Here is a 22,995-nt window from a genome sequence, read left to right on the forward strand (position 1 = left end):
ATTGTCTTGGAAACGGAAAATTCACTTAAGAAGTTTAAAAAATATTATTGTAGCCAGTTTTCATAGTTTCCAGACAAACTGAAAGACTTTAGTTTTGAAAATTGGCTTTGCAAATCGAGAGACTTTAATACTGAAAATTGACTTGTAGACATAAAAACTAAGTACTTTTTCAAGAATTTGTTAGTACAAATTCATACATTTAAACCTTAAAAATTGGCTTGAACCCCAAAATGTGACTGCACTAATGAAAAGTGACACCAGAAGCTTATAATTTGCATTTAAAGTAAGTTTTCATAATTTGAAGACAAATTTCAATATTTTAGTCTTGAAAATAGTCTTAGATGCAGGACATTGACATTAAAATCATGAAAATTGTCTTGAAAACAAACTTTTCGTGCTTCGTACTTCTGGACTATCTTTATCTTGAATTCTGGACTATTTTTAGTGCTTCAAAAGTGCTTTCAGCTTGGAAAATCTAGTTTCAAGACTATCTTCACCAAGTTATTGAGATAGTAAACTTAAAAAACCAATTTTTACATTCTTCATAGACTTAAAATGGCATTCGAAGCTTTGTCACTATTAAATCGACTTCTAGACACCTCAGTGCTAAAAATTCGGGTATTTCTTAATAAACTAGACTGTTTTTAGTGTTTTAAGGCTGTTTTCAGTGCCTCAAATCGAGTTTCAAGACTATCTTTACAAAGTTTTTGACTTATCAGCCCTAAAAGTCAGTTTGTCCACTGACCATAATCTGGAAAATGTTATTTCAAGCTTCTTCACTATTAAATTGACTTCTACACTCATAGGTGCAATAAATTGTAGCATCTCTAAGAAATTCAGACTGTTTTTAGTGCTTTTTAATTGAAAAATCGAGTTTAAGACTATTTCCTAAAGTCAAGTTTCTTCAGTAATAAAAGTAAAAAATTTTGGTACCAAATGCTACAATAATAGTCTTGAGAACTAATTTTTAGAAATAAAATAGTCCGAAAATTTAATTTACTTCTAGACTTGTTGTCCAGTCCAGAAAATTAAGTTCTACACCAATTAAAGTATTGAAAATATACTTTTGGACCCTCTTTAGTCCTAGTAAAGTCAGTTCTAGCATTAAAAGTCAACTTTTATACTATTTTTAGTATATTCAAGGTGGTCCAGTTTTAAATGTCAATAATTCACCAATCGCTAGCCCATCAAAAAATAAGTTGACATTATGGCATTTTTCTGAAGAACGCTTCTTAAGGAAGACACAGACCTCCAAAATTCAGTTTTAAAATCGTAAATAATTTTTTTTTGCTACAATCATCAGACCGTTGGATCAAATTTGATCAAATTGGGAACAAGTACACTGAAAATAGTCAAAAAACTGGATTTTTTGACTAATGTGTACTGGCGTTCAATTTTTTAGTCTATAGGTAGTGTTTTTTATTCAATTACACTGGTAACAGTCCGAATTTTCGGACTAATTTAATCTAAATCTAAAAATTAGTGTTTAAGACTTGATATCGTATAGCATTTAATGTCAAAATGGTTTACTTTCATTAATGAAGAGTCTGAAACTGAACTTTTACTATAAAAAACAGTTTAAAATTCGATTTTTCAGTCTTAAAGCACAGTGAAGCGTCTAGAAGTCAATTTAATACTGACAAAGCTTGATGTTTAAGGCTATGGTGTTTAAAACTTGGTGAAAATAACTCTAGAACTGAAAGCTGAAAGTCTGAAAGCAATTTTAGAGCCCTAAAAATAGTCCAGAGTTCTAAGAAAATGAAAAGCAAAGTAAAAAAACCTGAAAAGTTAGTCTTCAAGTCAATTTTCATGAATCTAATGTCAATATCCTGTATTTAAGACTATTTTTAATACTAAAATATTGAAATGTATTTTCAAATTATGAAAAGTTACTTCAAATGCAAAATTTAAGCTTCTGATGTCACTTTTCATTGGTTCAGAGTCACTTTTTGGTGTCCAAGTCAATTTTCAAGGTTGAAATGTGTGAATTTGTAGTCAAAAATTCTAGATAAAGTAGTTCTTCATGCTACAAGTCAATTTTCCCTACTAAAGGTTTTCAACATCTGAAAACTATAACGACTGACTACAAAGACAATTTTTAAGCCTCTCAAGTCAATTTTCAATGTTTCAAAGTAAATTCCCTGGTTTCTAAGTCAATTTTCAAAACTAAAGTCTTTCAATTTGTCTGAAACTATGAAAACTTACTTCAAATGCAAAATTTAAGCTTCTGATGTCACTTTTCATTGGTTCAGAGTCACTTTTTGGTGTCCAACTCAATTTTCAAGGTTGAAATGTGTGAATTTGTAGTCAAAAATTCTAGATAAAGTAGTTTTTCATGCTACAAGTCAATTTTCCCTACTAAAGTTTTTCAACATCTGAAAACTATAACGACTGACTACAAAGACAATTTTTAAGCCTCTCAAGTCAATTTTCACCGTTTCAAAGTAATTTCCCTGGTTTCTAAGTCAATTTTCAAAACTAAAGTCTTTCGATTTGTCTGGAAGTATGAAAACTGGCTACAAAGACATTTTTTAAGCTTCTTAAGTCAATTTTCACCGTTTTCAAGACAATTTTTAAGTTGGTTTTGGGTCTTTGAACGTAATAACTCAATTATTTTTGAAACGAAGTTTCAAATCAGAATTTTATAAGAGATACTTATTTTGTCAAATTGAACAAGTAAAGTAAAAAAAATGAAATTTTTGAAAAATATCCATTGACGTAGAGAATAAGGCAGAAAAATGAAAACCATCTTTCCACCACCACTGGACAGATCTCACATAATGAGAATTAATTTCTTATGTATTTCGTTTCTCGTCTTCGACTCGGATGATTTTTAAAACCACTCTCACTCATGCTATTTGTTAAAACAAATTACTTAGAAACTCGTTTTTCCGAATTTTTCCGGAAAAATTAAATGCACTAGGGATATTACCCCCGAATATTTCGCAACACGTAGGAAGTCAAAATTTGTGGGTACACTTGCGCAAAAATTTCATCAGACATATTTTTTTATTGATTATATAGAAAGATGGATTCTTCAAGCTTTGAAGAAGAAGCAATAGTATTATTGGCTGCTTTAGAAGATGAGGAAGGTGAAAAGTAAGGCATTCTAACAATTTTTTATTAAATATAATTATGTGGGAACTTTAAATTCAGTAGCGCCTTCACATTTACAGGACAGGAAAATGTTTAACGTCAATTGAGTAATAAAAAGTTCCATTTTGTGCTAAAGTTGGTGTTTTTTTTTTAGAAAAAAGCTTTGGACACATTACATAAATTTAGAAAGAAAAGAAAAAGGCGAATTTCATACACTGGATAAAAAGCGTTTTTATAAATATTTCAGAATGGACATTGCTTGTTTTGATGAAATATTAAATCTAATTAAAAATAACATCGAAAAACGATATACCAATTTACGAGAACCTATTTCAGCAGAAGAAAGACTACAAAGCTATTACTTTGAGATAAGTATATTTTTGTTAAAAAAACTACAAGTTTGAGTTATAAGGATTAAAGAGTGTTAAGTAATCAGAGGCCGAATTTTCCTGAGTTTAATGGTTTTTGTCACAGGAGTCAGAGTTAGTGAAATCAGAGTCGTAACTGTTCGAAGTTGACGTTCTGGACAGATCCATGTACGATTTTAATACTTGTTGCTGTGAGGACTGCTCTTCATAATGCATTATTTCTTGTTGGGCAATAATTTGCGCAATTTGTAATTTTGTCTCGGCCTTACGTTTACCAGAAAATTTCTTTATGGTACGTGCGTATGATAAGAACAATAAATCCAGATCATCATTCGTTTCAGTTGTTTTTTTGTTTTTAAAATAGCTAATTACTGCTTCCACTGAAGATGTTGCTTTCGGAGTCGATGACTTTGTGCTCTTCTGTTTTTTTGATGTTCTAGAGGGTGTTGTGTTATCATCAGTACGAATAACAGCATTACTTTCCAAGGTTTCAAAAAAATCGCCAGTTTTCGTTTCTTGATTTATTTTTGTCTCCTGTGTGTTATCATTCACATTTAGTGCTTCTGTAGACTCTGTTTCACTTAAGTATTCAGGCACATTTGAAGAAGTTTTTGCAAAAGTCAGAAATGGTCGAAAAATCTCCATGTGCTCTGACCATTGCCATTTTTTGCTTTGTTTTGCAGCTTGTCCCGTTTTTGTTTTGTTTATCCTTATAATTCTGACATACGTATCACGTAAATTTTTCCACCTTTTCTTGGCTTCTTCACCTAAAACATTAGATTTTTAGCAACTGGAGACAGCTTTAGTACAATAGGGCACAGCTATCGTGTGTGAAGCTATATGTACAAGAATGGAGCCTCTTTATCTACCAAAGAAATATGGAAAAGTTCTGCTGAACAATATTCAAGATTGTGGCAATTTCCAAACCGTATTGGTAGTATTGATGGCAAACAAGTCACAATAAAATGCCCACCGAAAACTGAATCAAATCATTTTTGCTATTTAAAACAATTCTCTATAGTACTGATGGAGATCGTTAGTGCTGACTATAAATTTATTTGTGTGGGCAAAAATAGTGATGGGGGCATATTTGAGAATTCACATATGGGACAGAGATTTGAAGCTAATTTAATGAATGTTCCAGACGATTAAAATCTTCCTGGGCAAAACGAACCTTGTCCGCATGTTTTAGTTGGGGAGCCTTATCTAATGCGACCTTTTCCATATAAGCAATCCAGAACAGACAGACGTAAAGAGAATTTTAATACTCGTTTATGCAGAGCTAGAAGAGTGGTCGAGAATGCCTTTGGCATTTTGGCCCAAAAATGGCGAATATTTTTAAGGCCAATTGAAACAAAAGTTGAAACGACGGAAATGACCAAAAAGATTTCGATTTACACGCAACAGAGTTTGAGGAAAACATAGGAACAGCATTTAACAATATACAAAGGAACCCAAGACGTGCAACAAATATTGCATTTGCTACTCGAGAAAAATTTGTTAATTACTTTAATTCAAATAATCAATGATTATTTGAATTGTTCACCGCCCTCTGTACAAGAAAGCCAAGAAGGTGCATGCCAGAAATTCCAATATGGCCGAAATAGTGGTTGACAGTTTGCATTTGTTTGTATTGTGGAAATTGAGTTTTTCCATGATTAAATCAATTCTTAGGGTTTAAAGTCAAAACTTGGGATTACTTGCCAAAGTAATTTTTGTTTGCTATTGTATATTGTTGTTTATATGTTTATTGTTCTAGTGAAAGTGTTGTTTGTGTTCATTTTATTGTATTATCACTATTGTTATTGTTCCTTCATTGTTCTATAATTTATTGTCGGTTTTTTAACTTAAATTCTATTGCCTCTACAATATGTGTCCACTTGTTGTTTGCCAAATTGTAAAAGCAATTTAGTAAAAGGCCCAAAAGTGTCAGTCTTTTACTTTCCAAAAGACCCTGCTCGAACCCAACAGTGGTTGAAAGCTTTGAACTGGAATGATTTTACTCCAACACAATACTCAGTGGTAAGTACAATATGCTTTCTCATTCCGTAAACTTATTGCCTCTTACATACATAGGTATGTGAGTTACATTTTGAGAGCAACAAAGGTTTACTCTGAAGAAACAGGACAGCTTTTAGAAGTTCCATTGGCACATTTACATTTTAAAAGTCTTGGTAATAATATAAAACCCATTTGCCAGTTTTGCTTACCTAGCTTCAAGGATTTCCAAATTTTCTTTGAGCAGTTTTCACATTAGTTTGTAGTACTTTCCAGGACAAAGGGTTCTAACTAAACTTGCTTTGGCTGGACTTTATTGGGTATAAAAAGCCATATCTATACATATCTGGATCAGGAATGAAGCGTTCTTTGATTTTTCACTCACAACTTCTAATCAACTACACGAAAAAATAAAAAAAAAACATATTTTCTACTGCATCTGCATAGGTTTGTGTACAAAACGAAAACCGCTAACGCCGCCATTAAAAGTGACATTCTAGGCTTTCTTGTACAGAGGGCGGTGCATTGTTGCGTCATCCTATTTTCAAATAAATTAAGCTATATCATCGCATTTACATATTAGGATACAGAAAGAAGAAGTAAGAAATTAATTCAAAATATACAATAAAAAACGTGAAAAATAATACCTATTTTTTATGTTTCAAAATTAAATACCTACCTGTAATATGTATCTCTTGCCCAATTTCATCCCATAACTTATCTTTCTTTCTTATATTTTTGTAATCTTCATGACTTAAATCGTATAAAATTGGATATTTCTTCACAAACTCTATTATCTTTTCAGTGGAAGCCATCTTTGATTCGCAACGAAAACGCGGCTTGTCGCGAAAGAAATAAAATTCGCTGCAGTTTCGTTGTCGCCAAGCGAAATTTTTGCCAGGGTTGCCAACTCAGGGTTTTAGACTGAGTCTAGGGGCAAATCTAGGGTTCATCATGTTTTAGGGTTTTTTTAGGGTCTTTTATTTTTGCTTTAATCTAAAATATACCATGGCATAAACATAAACCTTCTTAAAACGATTATAATCTGTGGACACTAATCATTCACCTCCGAAACCACATCAAAATAATGCATGATTGACATTATTGTAGGCGCGTTCCTAAATTTACCTCACAGATCAGCCCGAGCACTACAAATGAGTCAAATGACTACTGTCATTAACGTCACAATCTCCTATCTAGGGTTTTCTAGGGTTATCGGGTTATTTGGAAATATTTTAGGGTACTAGAATTTCTGGAGTTGTTTTTAGAACCCTGTTTCGCGCCAGTTTGTTGTTCCTCGCTATACGCCAAAGACTTTGAGTCGACGAATGTAGACATGTAGGGAATTTCCCTATTCGTAGGGAATATTGCCTATAAATTAGGTGCTTATTAGATTACTAAAAAAAGTTTAAAAATCCAATAAAAAATTTCAAAAAACGGTCTCGGCGGCACTTACCATACCATTTATGACCTTAAGCGCTTAAGCCTTAAGTTCCAACCTTAAAAATACATATAATAAAATAATATTGAAATTTCCATACTTGTATACAAATAAGACTTATTTGTTTGGATTTTTTGTTAGTTTCTTGAGTTTAGTAAATTCACAATTATGTGTCCTAATTTATTTCGTTTTCTTTTTCATTTTATTTGTTTAAGGTTTGTGTTGTTTGTTTTTATTAATATTGTCTCTGTTAATACCATATATGATATTCAAAAAAAATGTAAATTTTTATTTTTGCTTAGTAGTATAAAGATTTATTATTTTATATTTTTTAATTAGACAAATTTTTCAAAATACCATTTGGATTTCCTTTAATTAAATTATTATGGTTTTGCCAAAATATAGTAAAAAATAAAACTTACAAAAACATCAATTATTTATGATAGTGAAATGTTAACCTGAATTTTAAGATGTAGCATCATAGGCCATCTTGTTTTATCAGAATGAGTTAAAATCAGACAGACATTATAAACACTCTAGTAAACACTGACACAAAATGCATCTAATACCCCACTGGGCCACTGTACAACAGCGTAGGGAAAAGTAGGGAAATTTCTGGTTGACGGTTGGGGAAATTTGTGGGGTTCCTAACCTAATTGTTCTTTTTGAGAATAAAAAATGGTTTAAGTCACTTGCTGTATAAATAACTATTAAATCACTCTGAATGACATTCGCCTATTTACAGATGTAAACAAACAAACATCAATGTTACATCTACGGGGCGCGGTGCAAATTTAACTGTAATTTTAGTTTTTTTTTTTTAATTTAATAAAATACTGTATAAAACACGTGACTTAAACCGGTTTATTCACTCGATTAAATATGAATGAATAAAAAATTGTTTAAGTCACTTGCTGTATAAATAACTATAAACTTGCACTTAACATTATTAAAAATTGAAATTTGGCAAAAAATTAAGTTTCTAAAATGATGATCTTTCTCTTGGAAATATAAATGAGCAGGTTAAGTTAGAGATAATGCTAACAAATCTCTTTTTCTGATTAACCTAAATAGTTCAGCATAGCTTGTATAATAATAACATTTTCTAGATACATTTTTAACTATGATTGCTCTAATAATCGTCCGAATTATTATTTCTATATTATATATTATTTTATAGAACGTCCCATTAACTCAAAGCCAAAACTAAAGTAACAATAGTTTTTATTGAATTATTTTGTCATTTATCAAGCAAATGATAAGTTATTATACATCACTAAAATCAGAATAAAACGTACTATTTGGTACATGACGTTGTTTTGATAAACAAATTATTGACACTCCGACTGGAATTCAACTGTATTTACTAATTCGGTGTAATATTATTATTAAAATGCTCTTTTTAAGTGAAAAAAACGAGATATGCTAGAAATGTATTACATGTACAAATTACTTCAGAAACATACCTACGCGGTATCCAGAAAAACAACATCCTGCGCAATAGTATATTTCATTACCAGTACAGAAATGAGGATTTTTCCGTGCGCGCGTGACAACGGGAAGTCTGCAAGAACGGAAAATCCATTTCTGGACGAAAATATCGCAAAGAATTATTAAGAAAATCGGGAATATTTATTTTTATTTTTAAAACAGTAAAAATGTAAGTACATACAACTCAAATTAACAAAAAAAATACAAGTAGGTAATTCTAAGAAAATTAATTTTGGACAGAACCGTTATTATTAATAGTAATATTTATTGTACAATTCGTATTATTGTTGAAGCTCAATCCCTTTTGCATTTCTTTTTGTTGAACTAAAGACTCTGCTAAAGATGTTGAAGCGGACTGTTCGTGTGTGCTTTGGTTCTCTTGATTGACTGTTACAGATGTTGTAGTTTCCAAGTTACAAGGGCTAAACAACTTCCGTGATACTTCAATTTTTCTTTGTATGGACTCTTCTATATATCCTTCTGCTACATTGGAAGAAAGCCATCCTCCGTGTCTTTTCAAAGTGAGCAAATCACCGCTGTTTTCCACCAACATGGTTGCCGAAGAGCGCCTTAGCCCATGTCCGGTATATTCTTCGGGATTTTTTAGTTTTAGGTATTTTGCAATAAGTTTTGGAATACCACTGATAGTATGGCACCCAACATGTTGAGCGTAACATCTTTGGTTTCGGTATGCAACAAATAATCTTCTACTCTTCATATGTTTAGGGCGGAGATTTGCGTATTTACGGTAAATTGTACAGGGATCGAATTTGCAATTTTCATTGGTAATGGTAAAACTTCTTGACCTGTGAGTTTTTCCATCTCGTAAGAACACGACAAGGAAACGCCCATTATCTTCCACATCATCTAAACTCAAACGTATTAAATCATCTCTGCGGCATGCACCGAAGATGCCAAACACTAAAATTACTTTTGCTAGTAGATATTCTCCATCTGAAGCTTCACATAAAAATGGATTTCTTTGGTATATATCCTACAGCTTGTCGTTTCAAAAAAGCAATCGTTTTTGACAATTGATGGTGAGTATTTTCTTTTATTGCCAAACAACTCTTTAACATAGAGAATCGACTCCATAAAGTGGAGGATTTCATAGTGTTGGCTTTTTCAGAAAAATATACTAAAAGAATATCGTCACTCACAATTTTGATTCGTTTCTCCGCCATTCGGTAAAACTGTTATATTCTTGTTCATATCTCAACCTGGATTTCACTGGTAATAAATCTGCACTCACTTCTGCCGCTCGTTGTAAGATATTTTCGGGAATATCCCGATTTTCTTCACAATCTGAATTCATTTTTGCAAAATGTAATAAATACATAAATACTTAATTTTCACTGACAGAAAATAAAATTTGTCATTAATAAATAAATCGTTGCTATAGACACATTACTCGTTTCTTTTTTTCCTCGGGTTGCCATAGGATATCTAGTATCATGGATATCTATGTTTATTATTAAGCGCACGGAAAGAGGGATCGGGAAAACATTTCCGTGCGCTGTTCCGAAAATGTCATATTTACTGTATTTTATAAACAGTTGAAAATGTAGTATTTTCTGTTAAGTATAATAAAAAATTACTTTCTGGTACTTCATCGAAATGTAACAGAGTTTGGAGCATTTTCTAAGCCTAGGAGACGTGTTAATAGACAAAATGTTAATGAAGCGGACATTTTAGCGGTGAGTAAATTGTTAACACTTTCAGAAAAGTAACTCACTTAAGTTTGGCACAGATTAAACCGCACATAAATTTCAATTAATATAATAATAATAATAATGTTCCTTTATTTCAAATTACATATTTGTAGTACATAAAATGAAATAGCGTCAATAAATCAATAGGTGGTTGCTGCTTTTACCTATCTTACTGTAATCTCCGCAATGCCAACATAAACCAAAAGAAACGGTTACTCGTTACTTACTTAGATCAAATTTCTACCTTGTAGTTTGTTATAATATTTCTGTGTACAATATGGCTCCATTTTAATTAACAATGATTTTAGCTCTTTCTTAAAAAATATTACGTTGGTTTGATTCTTAAGTGACATTGGCAAACTATTATATAACTTAATACAAGAATAATATGGACCGTTTTCAGTTTTTTTCAGGCAGTGAGTTGGTAGAGGCACACTATTAGATCTGGTATTATATTGACGTACTTGGGTCATGTTGAACTTATCTTTATGCTTATATACAAACATTATACTTTCAAAAATGTACTCATTTTCCGTATTATTTGAATAACCCTTTTTTGTATTACAAAAACCTTCTGTATTCTAAAATCACAGGTCAAGTGCTCAATCTCCCATGACAAAGACTCATCAAGTGTAATTCCAAGTTTCATTATTTACATGTATTGAATCATTAACAGTTAGACGTTTATTTTTGGTTTTAAAAATTGCTAACTTTGTTTTTTCGGTGATTCTGTTTGAGCCAATTAGAGGTTTGGTGTAAGGCATCCTGAGCCTTGACCACAAGGCCAGGCAGGTCTGAGCCAGATAGTAGAATGTTGGTGTCATCTGCATAGCTCGTTAACATAAATTCTTCTCCCATATTGTACATGCTATTAATATAAATAACAAAAAGAACTGGACCCAAAATGCTTCCCTGAACAACCCCCGTATTGCTTATACCTATTTCGGATTTTGCCGAATTTATTACCACTCTTTGCGGCCATTTTGACAAATATGATTTGATCCATTCACTTGCTTTTCCCCTTATCCCATATTTTGATTTTTTGACTAGCAGATTCTCGTGATTAACACAATCGTATGCCTTGCTCAGATCCAGAAAAATATCCATGCTGATTGTTTGCCAACAAGCTATTGCAATTCAAGAAATTTAGAATCCTAGTACTCATTACTTTTTCGAATATTTTGGAGAAACTGGGAAGTATAAATATCGGCCTGTAGTTGTTAGGGTCTTCTGTTTGTCCCTTATTTTTGAATAAAAGCTTTATATTGGCAATTTTTAGCTCGTCAGGGAAAATGCCAGCACACAGTGAGTTGTTAATAAGATACCTCAATATATCCAGAAGTTGTATTATACTGGATTTAACAATACATATAGGGATATTGTCATCTCCCCAAGTGTAATTATTTTTTAGTTTACCGGCGATTTCTAACAATTCATCTTTCGTTACAGGCTTGAGAAACATTGATTGATTGTTTTCATTTATGTTACACTGAAATGGCAATAGTTTTTGTTTGCTTAATAAATTTGGTACTACAATTAAAAAGTGTCTATTTATTTGGTTTGATAATGCGTAGTCACCTCCAGTAACATCATTAGATTTATTTATTTTCCCTACCAGCTCCCTACATAGCCTTCCACATGGTTTTCATCTTATTATCAGACTGTTTTATCTTTTGCTCATATTTCTTAATTTTTTCAGTTTTTTATTAATTATCATATTTATTTTTCTTTGTTTTGTATGCGGATTGAGCACAAAGTATCCAACTCTCTTTTACAAGCGAGAGTTTAATCATTATTTCTTATTTTGGAAGCTTTACCACGAGAGTAAGAGGAAAACATCTGTTAAATAAACTCTGATACATGGAATTAAACACTTTCCATTGTGAGCTGACATCCTGAAAAAACGCCTAAACATGGGTTCTTGAGTTGCCTCATGTTTTAAAGTAAAAAGTTATTTTCTGGGCTGTATGATCTGATGATATTCCACCAGGTTGGTAAAGATGTTGTCGAGGCAGCTGTTGCGCGTTGATCCCATTCTTGTGGGTTCATTTACGTTTCAACTAGGTCCAAGATAAACCATCTACATCCACAAGAGCGATAGAAGAAGAAATTGACAAATCTCACCAGTCAGTTTGGAGAGTCTTAAAAAAACAACAAAAATATCGTCCCTTCAAAATTCACATATCCCAAGTGTCGCATCCAGAAGATGCTGAACAGCGAGTAGCATTTTGTAGAAGTGTTATGCTCCGTTTGGAGCAAAATCCTTCCTTTCTCGCCAACGTGATCCTCACTGACGAGTGCAAGTTTACTAACTGAGGCATGCTCAATCGACACAATGAACATGTCTGCTCCATTGAAAATCCAAGGGAACATCAAAGTCGTCGGCCACAAATTCGCTTCGGATTAAATGTATGAGATATCACTTGAAAAGAGCATTTTAATAATAATGTTACACCAAATTTGTAAATGTAGGCGACGTTATGTGACATCCAGTCGGAGTGTCAATAATTTGTTTATCAAAACAAAGTCATATGTACCGTTATTTACAAGGCCCTCTTTGCAAAGAAAGTATTTTTCATATTTCCTCCAAACTGCAAATCCGAATGTTATCATCTTAACCAGAAAAGAAAGCTGAATCTAAAAATGCAAAAATCCAAGATGGCGCCCATATGTAAAAACAAAGCTGATAATGGTTTCGGAAAATCGAAACGTTGGATTTTAAATTTAACTCCGGCATCTTGTAGAGGAGATGCTGTGACGATGTGTCAGTAATTTTTATTTGTCTCTTCAAATAAGTCCAGGAAAAATTAAAAATGTTTTTTATTATACAGGGTGTCCGCCGGGAAGGTATACTACTTTGTTTGTTTATAATTTTTGATTAAATGAAAGAGAATGGATCTTATATTGATAAATGTTTTATTTAATGTCGGCAATTATGTATGGAATACAATATCAGATAAATGTCCGCCTCTGTTAGCCTCACAAATGCGAGCCCTTTTGAGCACATTTTTCATTACATTCTCACACATTTCACGCGGTATTTCATTAATTTTATCACGAATATTTTGTTTGAGTTGCTCAAGCGTTTCTGGTTTGTTTGCATAAGCCTTGCTTTTTAGATATCCCCACAAAAAGAAGTCCGGAGCAGTTAAATCAGGCGACCGTGGATGCCAATCAACATCACCATTTTTTGAAATAACTTGTTGTGGAAAGATGTCTCGTAGTAATTCCATTGTAATCCTGGCTGTATGCGATGTGGCACCGTCTTGTTGATACCACATGTTAATCAAGCCCAAAACATGCAGTTGTGGCGTTAAAAAGTTTTCAATCATATCACGATATCGCTCCCCATTCACAGTTACCGTTACGCCGTTTTGATTTTCTAAGAAGTAAGGTCCAATGATTCCTCCTGACCAAATTGCACACCAGACTGTCACTTTTAATGGATGTAAAGGTGACTGATGAATAATTTGAGGGTTTTGCATTGCCCAGAACCGACTATTCTGTTTGTTCACATATCCATTTAAATGAAAATGTGCCTCGTCACCCATTATGATTTTTTCATGAAAATCGGGGTTGTCATGGACGAGCTGCAACATCCTATTGGCATATGTACGGTGGCGTAAATGGTCTTGTGGAAGAAGCTCTTGTGTCAACTGAATCTTAAATGGAAACAAATGCAAATCCTTGTGCAAAATTGTGGCCAAACTTGTTCTTTAAAGACCAAGCTCTTGAGCACGGCGTCGAATTGAGGTTGATGGATTGTTTTGAACACTTTCTTGAGCAGCAGTAATGTTTTCAGCCGATCTTGCAGTACGTTGTGGCCTATGCTTGGGCCTATCACTTACAGACCCTCTTTTGTTATGTTGGCACGTTGTGTCTCCCAAAAATTTCACGTAACTTTCTCATCGTCACAGTAATCGATGATTGATTTTGATAAAATGTTTTAACGATTAAAACACGTTGGTTTATCGAATATTTTTCCATAATAAATTTGCCACGTGTGTACTTCACGACTGCCAAATATGAACTGTCAAGACTAACATTTACCACAATGGCGGCAAAACCAAGTAGTATACCTTCCCGGCGGACACCCTGTACTTAACAGAAAATACCACATTTTCAACTGTTTATAAAATACAGTAAATATGACATTTTCGGAACAGCGCACGGAAATTTTTTCCCGATCCCTCTTTCCGCGCGCTTAATAATAAACATAGATATCCATGATACTAGATTTCCTATGGCAACCCGAAGAAAAAAAAGAAACGAGTAATGTGTCTATAGCAACGATTTATTTATTAATGACAAATTTTATTTTCTGTCAGTGAAAATTAAGTATTTATGTATTTATTACATTTTGCAAAAATGAATTCAGATTGTGAAGAAAATCGGGATATTCCCGAAAATATCTTACAACGAGCGGCAGAAGTGAGTGCAGATTTATTACCAGTGAAATCCAGGTGGAGATATGAACAAGAATATAACAGTTTTACCGAATGGCGGACTCAGAAACGAATCAAAATTGTGAGTGACGATATTCTTTTAGTATATTTTTCTGAAAAAGCCAACACTATGAAATCCTCCACTTTATGGAGTCGATTCTCTATGTTAAAGAGTTGTTTGGCAATAAAAGAAAATACTCACCATCAATTGTCAAAAACGATTGCTTTTTTGAAACGACAAGCTGTAGGATATATACCAAAGAAATCCATTTTTATGTGAAGCTTCAGATGGAGAATATCTACTAGCAAAAGTAATTTTAGTGTTTGGCATCTTCGGTGCATGCCGCAGAGATGATTTAATACGTTTGAGTTTAGATGATGTGGAAGATAATGGGCGTTTCCTTGTCGTGTTCTTACGAGATGGAAAAACTCACAGGTCAAGAAGTTTTACCATTACCAATGAAAATTGCAAATTCGATCCCTGTACAATTTACCGTAAATACGCAGATCTCCGCCCTAAACATATGAAGAGTAGAAGATTATTTGTTGCATACCGAAACCAAAGATGTTACGCTCAACATGTTGGGTGCCATACTATCAGTGGTATTCCAAAACTTGTTGCAAAATACCTAAAACTAAAAAATCCCGAAGAATATACCGGACATGGGCTAAGGCGCTCTTCGGCAAACATGTTGGTGGAAAACGGTGGTGATTTGCTCACTTTGAAAGGACACGGAGGATGGCTTTCTTCCAATGTAGCAGAAGGATATATAGAAGAGTCCATACAAAGAAAAATTGAAGTATCACGGAAGTTGTTTAGCCCTTGTAACTTGGAAACTACAACATCTGTAACAGTCAATCAAGAGAACAAAAGCACACACGAACACTCCGCTTCAACATCTTTAGCAGAGTCTTTAGTTCAACAAAAAGAAATGCAAAAGGGATTGAGCTTCAACAATAATACGAATTGTACAATAAATATTACTATTAATAATAACGGTTCTGTCCAAAATTAATTTTCTTAGAATTACCTACTTGTATTTTTTTTGTTAATTTGAGTTGTATGTACTTACATTTTTACTGTTTTAAAAATAAAAATAAATATTCCCGATTTTCTTAATAATTTTTTGCGATATTTTTTGTTTATGTTGATTTCAGGTACCTAAGTATAATAAAAAATATCGTTCATTACTCGTCCAGAAATGGATTTTCCGTTCTTGCATGACTTCCCGTGTGTTTTGAGAATTTGTCACGCGCGCACGGAAAAATCCTCATTTCTGTACTGGTAATGAAATATACTATTTCCAAATATTCGTTTTTTTCGGAAAAAAGTAGTCGGAATTTTGTAATTTTTAAAACGACATTTTACAAAGCTCGAAAATGGGCATCTTTGCCCTAATTTAACCGACTTTGTATCTCTTCAAACAACCGAGATCCCCATGGTTGAGCTCGTAAAACAACCCCATATAGGCTAGAATTTTAATTAGGTTCATTCACCATGTGTGATTGATTTTGCTATTTTTTAGTTTTTGAACCAATTTTCATGTTTTGATCAATTTTCATGATTTTGCTTATTTTTTAGTTTTTGGACCAATTTTCATGTTTTGATCAATTTTCATAATTTTGCTATTTTTTAGTTTTTGGACCAATTTTCATGTTTTCATCAATTTTCATGATTTTGCTATTTTTTAGTTATTGCTATTTTTTTTTTTTTTTTTTTTCCGTATTAAACAAAATCGATTGGTCTACGGAAGGTGGTCAAATAAGTCTATGGAACAAATTATTTCAAAAAAATTTTATATTTTTTTACGTGTACAAACTACATTTGCTATAACGAGTACTAAAAAAAATACGGTTGTCATGAGATATTTGGTACAGTTTACAACTTAAAAAATACAAAAATAAAAATGGTATCATTTCGATTACATGGATACAAAAAAAAAAAACTATAAATATTAAAAAGTGATTCTTTTATTTGGTGCTGGACTCTCCTGTCTTACTCTCCTTGTCAAAACTGTCATTCAAGTCGGAAACGGCTGCTGACACTTGATATACTCGTGTAAACACACCTTGCAGTTCCAGATCTTGATTCGATATCACAAAACATTCTGGAAAAATTTTTGAATTAGAATGGGAAAAGAAGTTTGGTTAGGTTAGGTACTGTCTTAAAAATAAGACAATTTATTTATTTAATTTATAGAAAAGGTACATTTTTGTAGGGATGTCAAGTGTTTACCATTATAGTTAGTTTTAGTAGGATTGTACGTAGTTATTAAGAAAATTAACAGTATTACTTGATGAACTTCAAAGGAGGTGAAAAAGGTGGTACGTGGAGCTAAAAGGTGGGAAAAAAGGTTTTTTTTTGTTTTTATGGTGGTGGATTGTCAGAGAGAGTCAATTTTAAAAAAAGAGAAATTCAAGCAAAAATCAGACTATTGAAGATCAGGGGATCTTAGAAAGCTTTTTCCTTCCGGAACGGAAGTTACTGGGTGTAATACCGAGTGCTACCAGCAATTGTACCGTCTAGTCCACGTTATGACATGGAGCAGATTGTGATAGAGGACCTATTCCAGAAGTGGTTAAATCGATAGCCGAGGAGGCAGTTAAAAATCCACCTCAACAGAGAAGAAGAAAATTGGTCAACTGATGGTTTATTTTGGACAATTTGGACTCTTTGACGAAGAGTATTAGTTGTAAGTAGTTTGTAATTTTTTGTATTAAAAACATTTGTAGTTCCAATGATATATTTGGAAGCAGGATTTTTAGGTAGAAAGTAAGTTAGATAGGTTTAGTTATTTACCTTAAAAATAACTTGGCATCCCTATTATACAATTTTTATTCAAGCTTATTTATTTAAATTTTCTTTATTTAATAGATTATTAGAATGAATGGTCAGGGTGAATCTGATGCCAGTTATGATGATATTATCATGCAACTAGGAGGTGAGGGAGATTTTGAGCGTTGATTGTAAGTTATTTGAGTTTGGTTTGGTGGTTTTCTTTTTAAAATATTAATTATTTCCCTTGAGGTACGTATTCAACAATAATTTTATACATATCTTTACCTATAAGATCACAAAGAAATTTTTTGATGTCTAAAATAACAGCCTATACCCAAAAAGAGAAGCTTTTGTTGGCTAATTTAGTAGACAAACACAAATTAGTGGAGGACAAACGAACCGACGCTGCAACTGTACAAAAAAAAAAACAAGCAGAATGAACAGAAATTTCTACAGAGTATAATTCCCAAGGATCTATAATAACTGTGCCCCGGAATGCTGTCCAACTTAAGAAACTGTGGAATAATTTAAAACAGAAGTAAGATGATCAATAGAAATATTTATGTGGGTTGCTCTATATGCTGCCCCATATGCGGATGTAATTCTTTCTTGCCCCTGGGATAGCACAGCTACTTACATAAAAGAAACGGAAACTAAAAGTAGTTTGTCTTTTGCTTTTTACTGTAGGTTACAGTTTTTGTCTTTGATAATATTGTTTGTTGACTAAACTGATTATAATAATAATTATAACATTTTCTTCCACAACCAGAACAAATTGATGTTGATGCCATTGTTACACAAGAAAAGAATAAAGATGAGAAATCAAGTGGCAATTGCAATAATACATTCGTTCTTAAGGAAAATGTTTCTTTCACCTATATTAAAAAAAGGTAGCAAGTGTAAAAGTGAGAGTATATTTCAAATAATATATTGGTGCATAATTTAAGCGCCAACAACTCCCTTTCGTAACCGAAAATGTGCTATAATTCAAAGTGACGCCATTGAACAACAAGCTGAACTTCATCAAATAAAAATAAAAGTCGAACAACAACGTTTTCAAAAAATTCAAGCAGAAAGGGAAAAGGCAAAAGCAGAGGCTGAGCTTGCCAAGTTACAGCTTGAACATTATAAAAATAATAATTATCACTAATTTCTAGTTTATATTATATCACTAATTTATATACAGGGTGACCCAGATAAAGGTAATTACATAAAGATTTCGGAAAAACTAAGAAATAAAATGTTGCTTGAATGGAAGAAAAGTTGCAGACTGGCTTTAAAAATAATCCGAGTTTAAAAGTTTTTAAATCAGTACCGTTTCGTTCGTATAGGGTGAAAACCAAGCAAAAATGTTCTTCTCTAGTAACTTCCATTTAACCAACTTTGTATCTCCAACGGTTTCCAATATTATGTATTATGTGTGCATCATTTTAAACGGGATACATTGTGTCATTTTTCTGAAAAACGTTTCCTAAGGAAGATACAGTCCTCCAAATTTCAATTTAAAAATTCGTTTTATAGTTTAAAACTGAACATTCAAGACTTGTGAAAGTCCAAATTTGTACTGAATAGTCTAAAAACCTTTTTACTACTAGGAATGGTCTTATGATTCGCTTTCTCAGACTGCCATCCTGGTTGAGTGTCTGAAACTGGCATTCAAGAACTAAAAAAAGTCCGGAAATCAAGACAAAGATTGTATTGTGCATGAAACTCATTTTTTACTACTAAAAATAATATAAAAGTTGACTTTTAATGCTAGAACGGACCTTACTAGGATTAAAGAGAGTCCAAAAGTATATTTTCAAGACTTTAATTGGTGTACAACTCAATTTTCTTCAACTTTCAACAAGTCAAGAAGTAAATTAAATTTTCGGACTATTTTATTTCTAAAAATGAGTTCTCAAGACTATCATTGTAGCATTTGGTACCAACATTTTTTACTTTTATTACTGAAGAAACTTGACTTTTGGAAATAGTCTTAAACTCGATTTTTCAGTCTTAAAAAGCACTAAAAACAGTCTGAATTTCTTAGAGGTGCTACAATTTATTGCACCTATGAGTGTAGAAGTCAATTTAATAGTGAAGAAGCTTGAAATAACATTTTCAAGATTATGGTCAGTGGACAAACTGGCTTTTAGGCCTGATAAGTCAAAAACTTTGTAAAGATAAGAGAAGAAGAGTCTTGAACCTCGATTTGAGGCACTGAAAACAGCCTTAAAACACTAAAAACAGTCTAGTTTATTAAGAAGTACCCGAATTTTTAGCACTGAGGTGTCTAGAAGTCGATATAATAGTGACAAAGCTTCGAATGCCATTTTAAGTCTATGAAGAACGTAAAAATAGTTTTTTAAGTTTGCTATGTCACTAACTTGGTGAAGATAGTCTTGAAACTCGATTTTCCAAGCTGAAAGCAGTTTTAAATCACTAAAAATAGTCCAGAATTCGAAGAAAATGAAAAGCGAAGTAAAAAGCACGAAAAGTTAGTTTTCAAGACAATTTTCATGAATCTAATGTCAATGTCCTGCAGCTAAGACTATTTTCAAGACTAAAATATTGGAAATTTGTCTTCAAATTATGAAAACTTACTTCAAATGCAAATTTTAAGCTTCTGATGTCACTTTTCATTAGTTCAGTCACATTTTGGGGTTCAAGTCAATTTTTAAGGTTTAAATGTATGAATTTGCAGTAACAAATTCTTGAAAAAGTAGTTTTTATGTCTACGAGTCAATTTTTAGTATTAAAGTCTCTCGATTTGCATGAAAACTGATTACAAACACAATTTTTAAGCTTCTGAAATTATTATCTTTTCTAATTCAATTTTCAAAGTCTTTTAGTTTGTCTGGAAACTATAAACTGGCTACAATAATATTTTTTAAACTTCTTAAGTGAATTTTCCGTTTCCAAGACAATTTTTAAGTTGGGTTGGGTTAGTTTTGGGTCTTTGACCGTAATAACGTGTAATAAAGTGCTTGTTCCAAATTTGATCAATATTGCTCCAACGGTCTGACAGTTATGACAAAAAAAAACGATTTTTTAAACAGAAATTTGCGAGTTATTGAGGATTTTTTGTAAAAGTGCACTGAATTTTGGTTCAAAATGGGGTTATATTATACTATATTATATAGTATGGGGGCCATATTGGATTTTGACTTGTCAAAATGACTTTTTTTACTAAATTTGACCTGGGGAACACGAATTTAATGTCGGTTTTGCTCTAGCTGCCGCCATTTTGTCACCCACCTTGTTAATAGTACATTTTTGACAGTTTTCAGGGCGTGGCACCCCAAAAAAATGACATTTCGACAAATGACACCTCACGTCACATTTCCACCATTAATTTAGAGTAATTAAAGCAGAGAAAGTCAATTTTTAAAATTCAAAATTTTTCCAAAAAAATTCCTGGGGTCCCCCCTTAGAAAAATGTCAAGAATATAGTTTTTTATTTTTTTCCGTCAAACGGTGATTGTTACAAAAAAATGTTATTTTTAATAAAAGTTGCGTTTTACCGAGTTGCATAAGGGGAAAAAATTTTACAGCCCTAACTCAAACCGTTTTGGAGATATTTACAAAAATGTCTGAAAATTTTAAGTCAACTTTGACGCCCTCTAGCGGCCAAACGGTGCCACTTAGCCAGGTCCGCTCAGCGTCACGTGATAGCCCCATTCATTAGCTATCTTTAGTCATCTGACATGTTTATACAGAATGTTTCAAATAAGCGAGTTATTGAGGATTTTTTGTAAAAGTGCACTGAATTTTGCTTCAAAATGGAGTTTTTCTTGGCCTACTATACCGACCGCGGCCATATTGGATTTTGACTTGTCAAAGTGACTTTTTCCACTAAATTTGACCTGGGGAACACGAATTTAATGTCGGTTTTGCTCTAGCTGCCGCCATTTTGTCACCCACCTTGTTAATAGTACATTTTTGACTGTTTTCAGGGCGTGGCACCCCAAAAAAAATGACATTTCGACAAATGACACCTCACGTCACATTTCCACCATTAATTTAAAGTAATTAAGGCAGAGAAAGTCAATTTTTAAAATTCAAAATTTTTCCAAAAAAATTCCTGGGGTCCCCCCTTAGAAAAATGTCAAGAATATAGTTTTTTATTTTTTTCCGTCAAACGGTGATTGTTACAAAAAAATGTTATTTTTAATAAAAGTTGAGTTTTACCGAGTTGCATAAAGGGAAAAAATTTTACAGCCCTAACTCAAACCGTTTTGGAGATATTTACAAAAATGTCTGAAAATTTTAAGTCAACTTTGACGCCCTCTAGCGGCCAAACGGTGCCACTTAGCCAGGTCCGCTCAGCGTCACGTGATAGCCCCATTCATTAGCTATCTTTAGTCATCTGACATGTTTATACAGAATGTTTTAAATAAGCGAGTTATTGAGGATTTTTTGTAAAAGTGCACTGAATTTTGGTTCAAAATGGAGTTTTTCTTGGCCTACTATACCGACCGCGGCCATATTGGATTTTGACTTGTCAAAGTGACTTTTTCCACTAAATTTGACCTGGGGAACACGAATTTAATGTCGGTTTTGCTCTAGCTGCCGCCATTTTGTCACCGACCTGGTTAATAGGACATTTTTGACAGTTTTCAGGGCGTGGCACCCCAAAAAAATGACATTTTGACAAATGACACCTCACGTCACATTTCCACCATTAATTTAAAGTAATTAAGGCAGAGAAAGTCAATTTTTAAAATTCAAAATTTTTCCAAAAAAATTCCTGGGTTCCCCCCTTAGAAAAATATCAAGAATATAGTTTTTTATTTTTTTCCGTCAAACGGTGATTGTTACAAAAAAATGTTATTTTTAATAAAAGTTTAGTTTTACCGAGTTGCATAAAAGGGAAAAAATTTTACAGCCCTAACTCAAACCGTTTTGGAGATATTTACAAAAATGTCTGAAAATTTTAAGTCAACTTTGACGCCCTCTAGCGGCCAAACGGTGCCACTTAGCCAGGTCCGCTCAGCGTCACGTGATAGCCCCATTCATTAGCTATCTTTAGTCATCTGACATGTTTATACAGAATGTTTTAAATAAGCGAGTTATTGAGGATTTTTTGTAAAAGTGCACTGAATTTTGGTTCAAAATGGAGTTTTTCTTGGCCTACTATACCGACCGCGGCCATATTGGATTTTGACTTGTCAAAGTGACTTTTTCCACTAAATTTCACCTGGGGAACACGAATTTAATGTCGGTTTTGCTCTAGCTGCCGCCATTTTGTCACCCACCTTGTTAATAGTACATTTTTGACAGTTTTCAGGGCGTGGCCCCCCAAAAAAATGACATTTCGACAAATGACACCTCACGTCACATTTCCACCATCAATTTAAAGTAATTAAGGCAGAGAAAGTCAATTTTTAAAATTCAAAATTTTTCCAAAAAAATTCCTGGGGTCCCCCCTTAGAAAAATGTCAAGAATATAGTTTTTTATTTTTTTCCGTCAAACGGTGATTGTTACAAAAAAATGTTATTTTTAATAAAAGTTGCGTTTTACCGAGTTGCATAAAGGGAAAAAAATTTACAGCCCTAACTCAAACCGTTTTGGAGATATTTACAAAAATGTCTGAAAATTTTAAGTCAACTTTGACGCCCTCTAGCGGCCAAACGGTGCCACTTAGCCAGGTCCGCTCAGCGTCACGTGATAGCCCCATTC

The 22,995-nt window shown here is 32.9% G+C and overlaps 2 protein-coding genes and 1 pseudogene across 3 annotated transcripts in view; 1 reads left to right on the forward strand and 2 right to left on the reverse strand.

Moving 5' to 3' along the window:
* Nucleotides 1-3,454: 3,454 nt before the first annotated feature.
* Nucleotides 3,455-6,493, reverse strand: LOC145732033 (uncharacterized). Its single transcript, XM_081984060.1, has 2 exons — nucleotides 6,142-6,493; nucleotides 3,455-4,231 (listed from the first exon to the last, which is right to left on the reverse strand). The coding sequence occupies exons 1-2, from the start codon at nucleotides 6,275-6,277 to the stop codon at nucleotides 3,552-3,554; spliced, it is 816 nt and encodes a 271-aa protein (XP_081840186.1). The 5' UTR covers nucleotides 6,278-6,493; the 3' UTR covers nucleotides 3,455-3,551.
* Nucleotides 4,305-5,059, forward strand: LOC145731608 (uncharacterized; annotated as a pseudogene).
* Nucleotides 6,494-16,331: 9,838 nt separating the features above from the next.
* The window catches only part of fry (microtubule binding protein furry), an 83,140-nt gene continuing 76,476 nt past the window's right edge, over nucleotides 16,332-22,995 (reverse strand). For both annotated transcript variants that reach the window (XM_081983475.1, XM_081983473.1), the window contains exon 34: nucleotides 16,332-16,659. In XM_081983475.1, the coding sequence (XP_081839601.1) occupies nucleotides 16,523-16,659 (137 nt within the window). In that variant the 3' untranslated portion in view covers nucleotides 16,332-16,522. The remainder of the gene's footprint in view (nucleotides 16,660-22,995) is intronic.

Source organism: Ips typographus, linkage group LG7 (assembly GCF_016097725.1).
Source record: "Ips typographus isolate SLU linkage group LG7, UJ_Ityp_2.0, whole genome shotgun sequence".
Lineage (NCBI taxonomy): Eukaryota > Metazoa > Arthropoda > Insecta > Coleoptera > Curculionidae > Ips > Ips typographus.